General features: G+C 44.5%; 2 protein-coding genes across 2 annotated transcripts in view; both read right to left on the bottom strand.

Annotated features, from left to right (window-relative positions):
* Positions 1–3,502, bottom strand: part of LOC143283832 (carbohydrate sulfotransferase 15-like) — a 5,863-nt gene extending 2,361 nt beyond the window's left edge. Inside the window, exons 1-2 of the mRNA XM_076590207.1 lie at positions 3,470–3,502; positions 2,919–3,063 (exon numbers count right to left, since the gene is read on the bottom strand). Of these exons, the coding sequence (XP_076446322.1) occupies positions 2,919–3,063; positions 3,470–3,502 (178 nt within the window). The remainder of the gene's footprint in view (positions 1–2,918; positions 3,064–3,469) is intronic.
* A 1,332-nt stretch (positions 3,503–4,834) lies between these two features.
* LOC143283833 (uncharacterized) overlaps positions 4,835–10,000 on the bottom strand; it is a 14,671-nt gene continuing 9,505 nt past the window's right edge. The window contains exons 5-6 of the mRNA XM_076590208.1: positions 7,375–7,525; positions 4,835–4,957 (exon numbers count right to left, since the gene is read on the bottom strand). Of these exons, the coding sequence (XP_076446323.1) occupies positions 4,835–4,957; positions 7,375–7,525 (274 nt within the window). The remainder of the gene's footprint in view (positions 4,958–7,374; positions 7,526–10,000) is intronic.

The raw sequence follows: 10,000 nt of genomic DNA on the forward strand, positions 1-10,000 counted from the left end.
TCGAGTGTTTGAATCTGGGTATGTGTAAACAGAGTGGATCCGAAGCCGATCGTAGAGAGCGAGATGGAGTGTGGAGGTGAAGGCAGTTTCTGTGGAGGTTTTTGGCAGTAGTGATGACGATGATGAACCCAGTCTCTTGTCATCTGAAGATGTGAGTGGCGTCACAAAAGCAGCTTTGAGTCGGTCGATTGAGACCTTCTCTGAGCGGCCTTTGATGTCCAGGGTGAAGAACTTGTCACTGGTGTCCATGATGCGATACAGTTTCAGTTTCAGTAGCTCAAGGAGGCGTCACTGCGTTCGGACAAAACGCAGCCACAGAGATAGGAAAGGGCAGATTTGTGAATACATTTATAACAAAGAGTGCTGATCTTGTACTTTATTCTGTGTGAGACAGGGAGCCAGTGGAGATGTTGTAAAAGAGTATTGATCATGACATTCTCCGGCATTGTCTTAGAAACGTGTTTGGCATTCACGGTCCTGCCTTCATTCTGACACCTGAATCTCTAACAAACATAGATCGCACTTATCTCTGGCTTCTGTTCTAAGTCTGGATTCATGCGGTTTGGTGTAACGTCCCCAAGGTTCCGATTTTGGTTCGTTATGTTTTTTTCATACTGTACACCCAACCACTTTCTTACGTCCCTTTTACTGAATTTGCCGAAGACACAAAGCTCTAAAACTTATCTTATTCCACTGATACCCAATCACTTCTCTTTGCACCTTAATCATGCATCTCTGAATTCAAGTACCGGACTTCACAAAAGAAATTTCAACTGAATGACACAAAGACTGAAACAGCTGACAATACAGGCAACAGTGAAATTTCGTTTTCAGAGTGTGCCCGTAATGATGGTGTTAAGGCAAGGCAAGGCGAGGCAAGGCGAGGCAAGGCAAGACAAGGCGAGGCAAGGCAAGGCAAGCCGAGGCGAGGATAAAAGATGGCTGGGACTGTCTAAGAACTAGTTTGTAAAAGTTCAATTGCAACTTTACCACATCAAATATAACATATCCCACATTTCACAACCTTATGTAAGCACAGGGAGAACTGTTTCGCCTCTTAACCTCGTCAAAAGCTTTCCCATTGTCTAAAAAGGCATAATGCGATCACTTTTTTTAGAATAAAAAACAAACACTGATAATACCAAATAAAGTAAACAGATTTTGGCCGACAACAAGCTCTGTTTAAAAGATCATGTTCATAAAATCTGTCAGGCTGCCTACATTGAAATAGAAAAATCTGTCCATTTCGCGCACTACCTTACAGTTCAAGCCATCGGAACCCTTGGAACTTCCCTTGGTCTCTCTCATGATTACGTCAGTACCTTTCTGGGTGGCAACCTTGACCATCTCCGCCGGAAACTCCAGAAAATCACGATAGACGGCAAAACTAACTACCATGCTTTCATGATATGTACCAGACTGAACCCACATACCTTTATGACTTACTCTCTATTCTCATGGCTTACTCTCTGTCTCTCTGTCTATGCTCCGTCTAGGATTTACGCTCGGCAGTTGATTCCAGAATACTGGCAATTCCTCGAGGAAACTAATATATATATATTAAAGTTTTGTTCTTGTTCTTGTTCTTGTTTAAGCCCCCCCCCCCTCTTCCCTCCCCCTACCCCTACCCCTCCCTCCCTCTCTCTCTCTCTCTCTCTCTCTTGTCTTGTCTTGTCTCTGCTGATGGCAGTGGTCGTAGGTCAGTCTGGAGGTCAGTTTTGAAAGCCTGGATGTCCATTGAAGCCAGCTTGCGCACTTACCTGTAGCTTCGAACATGTGTATACATTTCCGTACATACCGTATAATCTAATTTCTCAGTGATATGATACTGCCACGTGTTTAATGTTTCTTGCACGTGTGTGTTTGATACTTGTTTTCGCTCCTTTGTTGTGACAGTAATGAGCATTTTACGACAGAACACCTGTATCAGTTGTGATTTTTCCATCACCGGCACAGGTGTGCATGACATATTTTTCATCCACACGTGTTGATGTGTGTGTGTGTGTGTGTGTGTGTGTGTGTGTGTGTGTGTGTGTGTGTGTAATTGTATAATTGTGTGTGTGTGTGTGTGTGTGTGCGCGCGTGTGTGTGTGTGTGTTTGTGTGTGTGTGTGTGTGTGTGTGTATGTGTGCCTGTGTGTGTGTGTGTGTGTGTGTGTGTGTGTGTGTGTGTGTGTGTGTGTGTGTGTGTGTGTTTGCGAGCATGCGTTTGTTTATGAATTGTTGCACTTGAAAATGTTTGAAGTTTACGCATATACAGCTCTTTATAACAAATGCTGCAGCCTCCCTGTCTGTGAGACTTTAGCCTCAATCTGCATTATCATCACTCACCCTAGAGGAATTATTCCAACACTAAAGAATTGTGGAGGGAAGTTTGGGGGAAGCTGTGACAATGTTATTTTGATGAAAACAATCGCACACATCTTATTTTGTTGAACACATGCACACATCTTATTTTGATGAACACACATGCACACATCTTATTTTGATGAACACACATGCGCACATCTTATTTTGATGAACACACGTGTACACATCTTATTTTGATGGACACACGTGCACACATCTTATTTTGATGAACACGCATGCACACATCTTATTTTGATGAACACACATGCACACATCTTATTTTGATGAACACACGTACACACATCTTATTTTGATGGACACACGCCCACACATCTTATTTTGATGGACACACGCGCACTCATCTTATTTTGATGAACACACGAGCACACATCTTATTTTGATGAACACACGTGTACACACCTTATTTTGATGAACACACATGTACACATCTTATTTTGATGAACACACGTGTACACATCTTATTTTGATGAACACACGTGCACGCATCTTATTTTGATGAACACACGTGTACACATCTTATTTTGATGAACACACGTGCACACATGTTACCGAGTTCCAGGAACCTGAAGACGGTGGGCACAGTGTCAGCACCACCCCGCACGTCCTCCATGCGGACAAACAGCATCTGGTCCCGGGGGAAACGTAACAGCCAGTCTTCCACGTACACTGAATACAATCCGATGTACAAACGTATCTGTGCCAGAAAGATACAGACAACAAAGACAAAGGTTCAACTGCTGTGATTTAGAATGATTGTATTTCTAGTTTCATGAAATATCGATCTGGGTATCTGGACAGTTTCAGTGAAAGTTTGGATGTAATGCGATAACATATCCCTTTTTTCAGTCCTCATAACATTTTGAATCAAGTTTGCAGCTGAGGCATTTGCAGTTGATGATCGTCTGTCCTTTTTTCTCTCATCATTTCCTGTGTAGGGGTGACGCTGTGAATGCCTGTTCGGCCTTGAGTTAGTTTCGGGACTTGTTGAATGTGTCGCTGTTGCCTTACGAGGTAGATCAGTTAGTTCTCGGACTCATCAAGAAAGCTTGACTGGAAATGTTTGTCTCTTTCCTAACTTTCCATTGTGGATCTCCCCTGACTGCAGAGCACTTTGCCCAGTAGTGTTCAAGCATTGCTCTCCCTGCGTGTTAGAAGTTTGCATATTTCGCCTTCAATAATGTCTCAGCGGCATGAATGACGTCATCATCACTCCCACAACGGCGCCCACGTAGATGGGATTTCACTCGGGAAACAGGAAGAAGTCTGATGGAGCCATGGGAGTCACTCGGGAAACAGGAAGAAGTCTGATGGAGCCATGGGATTTCACTCGGGAAAGAGGAAGAAGTCTGATGGAGCCATGGGATTTCACTCAGGAAACAGGAAGAAGTCTGATGGAGCCATGGGATTTCACTCGGGAAACAGGAAGAAGTCTGATGGAGCCATGGGAGTCACTCGGGAAACAGGAAGAAGTCTGATGGAGCCATGGGATTTCACTCCGGAAACAGGAAGAAGTCTGATGGAGCCATGGGATTTCACTCGGGAAAGAGGAAGAAGTCTGATGGAGCCATGGGAGTCACTCGGGAAACAGGAAGAAGTCTGATGGAGCCATGGGATTTCACTCGGGAAACAGGAAGAAGTCTGATGGAGCCATGGGATTTCACTCAGGAAACAGGAAGAAGTCTGATGGAGCCATGGGATTTCACTCGGGAAACAGGAAGAAGTCTGATGGAGCCATGGGATTTCACTCGGGAAACAGGAAGAAGTCTGATGGAGCCATGGGATTTCACTCGGGAAACAGGAAGAAGTCTGATGGAGCCATGGGATTTCACTCCGGAAACAGGAAGAAGTCTGATGGAGCCATGGGATTTCACTCGGGAAAGAGGAAGAAGTCTGATGGAGCCATGGGAGTCACTCGGGAAACAGGAAGAAGTCTGATGGAGCCATGGGATTTCACTCGGGAAACAGGAAGAAGTCTGATGGAGCCATGGGATTTCACTCAGGAAACAGGAAGAAGTCTGATGGAGCCATGGGATTTCACTCGGGAAAGAGGAAGAAGTCTGATGGAGCCATGGGATTTCACTCGGGAAACAGGAAGAAGTCTGATGGAGCCATGGGATTTCACTCGGGAAACAGGAAGAAGTCTGATGGAGCCATGGGATTTCACTCAGGAAACAGGAAGAAGTCTGATGGAGCCATGGGATTTCACTCGGGAAAGAGGAAGAAGTCTGATGGAGCCATGGGAGTCACTCCGGAAACAGGAAGAAGTCTGATGGAGCCATGGGATTTCACTCGGGAAAGAGGAAGAAGTCTGATGGAGCCATGGGATTTCACTCGGGAAACAGGAAGAAGTCTGATGGAGCCATGGGATTTCATTCGGGAAACAGGAAGAAGTCCGGTGGAGCCAAGCCTGGGGAGTAAGGGGGAATGGAGCAAAAGGTGAAATCCACAGCGGGTAGTCTCAGCAACTACCACTTGTGCAGTGTGAACTGGTACGTTGTCCTGCAGCAAAAGCACCCCTGCTCGGAGCTTTCCTGGTTTTTCTTTGATGGCTTCTTTATGTTGACGCAGTTCTGAGGCACAGTAGTCTCCTGTGATGGTGTGACCCTTCTGCAGGTAGTCAGTCATCATGATTGCCTCGCAGTCCCGGAAAGCAAGAAGCCATGATCTTTCCAAAAGAAGCCACCTGTTTGAAATGTTTTGGAGGGCAGAACCAAGGTGCTTTCATTGCTTGCTTTGCTTTCTTGATTCTGGCTCAAAGTGGTGAACCCACGTTTCATCTTGCATGACAATTCTCCGAAAGAAATTAACTGGGTCAGCCTGGAAGCGAGCCAGAAGATCCCTTGAAGTTCCAAGTCTGGTCAACTTCTGATCTGGCGTCAGCATTCTGGGCACCCATCTTGCAGACAGCTTACTCATCCCCAAGATGTCAGTCAAAACCATCTGCACTAAACTATAGATGATGCCCATAGTGTTGGGTGTTTGTGAAACAGACAAATACCTTATCCAGCTATGGTTACTTTTTCCAAATCCACCTGATACTTTCATTTGTAACTTGCATAAACTATTTTTTTGTAATGAGAACATTAAGATTGGAAACCTTTTTTTTTTGGTTGTATGTGTGTGTGTTTCGTTTTATTTTAGTGTGTGTGTGTGTGTGTGTGCAGGCGCGCGCGCGCGCATGTGCGTGTACGTGTGTGTGTGTGTGTGTAAATGCGGACACGCATGAGATATACAGGTTATGCAACTATATGGCAAGTTATGTAAAAGTGTTCCGTTTGTATTGTATTCTTCAGAATTTTTGTGTTTATTTTTCTTTAATTTTTTTCTTTTTCTTTCTTGTGTGCCTTTTTGTTGCCATTATATTTGTAAAATCTTGAATAAAAAGGTTTTTAACTCACTCAGTACGGCCAGTCCTCTCTTCTCCTCTACACAGACCCTCGGATGTCCAGTGGGTGTCTGAATGACCCAACCTTTAGCTTCCGTCGTCAGAACTGTGGTATTCTTTGGCAACATTCACCTCTTCAGTATAAGAGCGTTCCGCTTGCAATATTTTGATGATGGTAATTGGGATGAAACGCTGCTAACGTCGTCTCTTTCGCCGTTCGTATGGAGAGAGTTAAAAAAACAACAACCCTGTCATTTAAGACCAATGGGTGAGAACTTGGGGCGGCCGAACTGTGTGTGATTTGTGCCCTCCCTGCCCCGACTGAAGTCAACAGCCCACTTCTTGATACTTGAACAAGAAGGGGGAGTCATCACCAAGTGTCTTAACCATGTCTGCATGGATGGTCTTGGATGTCATGCCCTTTTTCTGCAAATACGTGATTACCGCACGGGGCTTCCTTTTTGTCCATCTCTGCTTTTCGCTACCCTTGGCAACTTTAAAAGACCCTCACATGCAAACAAATATGGACAGACACTTGTACCTTTGTGAACAGCCTTTGAAGAGATTCTAGTTTATAGTTGCGCTCATGTTTTTTAAGTTAGCGCCAGTGCTTCTAGGCCAGGTAGAGAACTTTCTGATCTGCCCTCGTATAATAGGAATAACTTGTTAAGAAAGCACTATTGCACATGAAGAACAACAATCCCTTGACTGATGTTGAGACTGAATGGCTCATCTGGAGACAGGGCCACAGGAGTGGGAAGAGGACATAATGTCTTCTTCTTCTTCTCATTCTTCTCCTCCTTCTTCTTCTGCTTCTTCTTCTTCGTTCGTGGGCTGTAACTACCACATTCAATCGTACCTACGAGTGGGGTTTTTACGTGTGCATGACCGTTTTTACTCAACCACTTTGGCAACCATACTCAGTTTTCAGGAGTGCCCATACCACGTATGTCCCTGTTTCCATGACCCACCTACAGCTGACATGCTTACAGGTAGGGCAGGGTAGGGTATGGTACGGTGCAGTAGGTCAGGTAAAGGTAGGGTAGGGTAGAATATAGTATGGTATGGTATGGTATGGTATGGTATGGTATGGTATGGTATGGTATGGTATGGTATGGTATGGTATGGTATGGTATGGTATGGTATGGTATGGTAGAGCACGGTACGGTACCGTAGTTTAGGAGGCGCAGATGAGAAAAGTTTGCACACCAAGGAGGCGGGGAAACAGTGTTAGGAATGGCGGAGTTCGTTCAGAAAACCTGAGGACATTTTGAAAATATAATGGTAATGTAACATGCAAGTCCCAAATTTCCATAACGGATGAATAAAGATATCCTGATTGATTAACTGATTGAAGTTCAGCAGGGCAGACAGAACAGTGAGCAAAAACATGTCATGGCGGAAACGGAAATGCCCTCCACCACCCCCACTCCTGTCCCCTCCTCCCGTCCCTCGTTTTCCCAGACATATGCACAGATGGTCAGACAGACAGACAGACAGACACAGAGATTGGCACACTGAAATTTGACACAAATGCTGACAAACCGACATGAATACATGTCCCATTGCAAGCAACTGTTCTTTGTACCATCATTCACAGTGATTCGTCATTTTCCTTACTGTGAACATCGAAATGTTGTAGGCACAATTTCGGAGGCTTCTTTCCTTCACACATTCGTTGAATACAGCGATGTTCTTGTTGACAAACATGTGAAAGGCTTCCTGGCTTTTATTCTCCGTTCTTTTCACGAATAAATAGTCAGAGTACAACCTGAAATCAAAGAAATGTTTATCTAATTGTTCATTGTACGTTAAAACTGACCTCTCTCTCTCTCTCTCTCTCTCTCTCTCTCTCTCTCTCTCTCTCTCTCTCTTCATATTGGAAACCACCCACCCTCCCATGACACCCTCTGGAAAATACATTCCTTCAAAACGCGCTGACGCACGCACACACACACCCTCGCAAACAACCCGCCACACACACACCCGCAAACACCCCGCCAAACATACACATGGCAAATAGCTTTGCCACAACAAAGCATGCATTTAGAGTCAAATCACACCAAGACCAGCACTGGAAAACTACTGTTGTTGGAAAAGATATGTTTTCAGACCACACTTAAAGAATTCAGCGAGGCAGAATGTCGCAAATTTTCTGGCAGTTTGCTCCACAATGAGGGGACCTAAAAAGAGAAAGATCTCTGACCCTGTTGCTTCTTCTTTACAACAGGGATTTTGAACAGCCTTGTATCAGAAGCAGGACCAAGGTGACGAGCTGGAATGTACCCTTCAAGGAGGCCAGGGAGGTAGCGAGGGCCAGAACTTGAGAGGGCAGAAAACATCGGAGCAGAAAGTATTCAAGGCTTTTTGAAAGAGGTTGCTGGTGGAGAGTGGAAGAGAGGAGTAACATTTTCAAATTTGGAGCATCTGAAAATTAGTCAAGCGGCATTGTTCTGAACTCTTTGGAGTTTGTCCAATGAAGTTTTTGGAATGCCGGCAAGAACAGAGTTGTAGTAGTCAATCCTGGACAAAACAAAAACAGACTAGTTTTGTGGTTGCTTCCGTAGATGCGTAATGGCGAATGGAACACATTCTTCTCAGTTTAAGATGGACTGATCTGCAAATGTCAGAAATGTATTCCTGAAAGGACACACTATAGTCAAGACTGACACGGAGCCTCCACACTGAAAGGGAGATAGGAACAGTGTTGTTTACCAGAGGACAGTGAGAGACGGGTGGTTCAAAACTTTCTTGGGGCAGACAAGAACAGTTCAGTCGTTTCATCATTTAGCTGCAGTTTGTTAAAGTTCATCCAAGACTTCAAGTCTGCTAAACACTCTTGCATGTGTTTCATCAGGTGATCAGTTTCAGCAACAGAATTCGACTGACAGAGTTGAGTGTCGTCAGCGAAGCTCTAGTGTGAGAGACAGTAACGGTTTATTACATCAGACAGTGGGGTACCATACAGTACAGACAGAATAGGGCCAAGGACCGATCCCTGTGAGACACCATATGTTAGCAGAGTTTCATTAGAATATTTGCCATTTACACAGGGTCTGGGTTCGATTCGATAAGTAGAACTGAAACCAGAAAAGAGCAAGATCATTAATGCTAAAAGAATGTTTGAGTCTTTCAATGAAAAGTGTGTGATCAATTCATCAAGTGCTGCAGTAAGATCCAAAAGAGGAAGAACCGAAATTTTGTCTTCGTTAAAACCACAAAGACTGTCGTTTACAATCTTCAGCAACGCTGTTTCGGTATTATGGCCTTGCCGGTAAGCAGACTGATGGTGGTCGAAAAGATCATCCTGCTCTTGGTGTTTAGCAGCTGGGAGATGGTGACTATTTCTAAAATTCTGGAAAAGTTGAGTAAATTTGTGACAGGCCTGTAATTTTTCAGATTTTTTCTGGTCAAGTGAAAGCTTCTTTATACGTGGACGCACAATAGCATGTTTCAAAATAGAAAACAACCAGACAGAAGTGAATCACTAACATGTGTGATGCACGGACGCAGGACATCAAGGCAATGAAAATAGCTGAGGGGATGGGGTCGATTTCACAGGACTTTTGCGTTGCAATTTAAGCAAATTGATTTTCTTTACAGTTTGTTCGTCAACAGGTTCTAACCAGAAGAGGCCAGGACCACCGCACAGACGATCAGCTACTAGTGAAACCAGTGGAACAACAAAGTCAAGATTATGAAGGACCATCGTTATCTTATTGGTAAAAATAAATAAATAAATAAACAAAAAGTCTGCAAATTTCTGTGGGAGTACATGGTTGGTATAGACTGTTGGAAAGCATGTTGTTCTTGTTTGCCAAGAAGAGTGTTTGTAATGTTAAATAGTCGCTTGCTTCTGCTTGCCAAAAATGTTGCTATGTAAAATGTACTCTTGGCACAATCAACGATGTCAGTGGCACGGTTTCTGGCAGCCTGAAAAATCTGCCCGTGGACTGAAAAGCCAGAGGCATGCCACGCCCTCTCAGCACGCCTTCTTTCCTGCTTGGCCTCATGATGCTCGGGTCCCACAGTCTTGTACCATGGAGAAGGGGGCCGGTGAGAGACAAGGCGACGGGGGTCAGCGGAGCGTGCTTGTCCAGCACTCAGGCACTGAGAAGAGGACCTCTGCTGATGGCAGTGATGGTAGATCAGTCTGGAGATCAGTTTTGAAAGCCTGGCTGTCCACTGAAGCCAGCTTGTGCACTTACCTGTAGCTTCGTATATATGTATACATTTTTCGCACAAC

This window comes from Babylonia areolata, chromosome 7, assembly GCF_041734735.1.
Source record: "Babylonia areolata isolate BAREFJ2019XMU chromosome 7, ASM4173473v1, whole genome shotgun sequence".
Classification (NCBI taxonomy): Eukaryota; Metazoa; Mollusca; class Gastropoda; order Neogastropoda; family Buccinidae; genus Babylonia; species Babylonia areolata.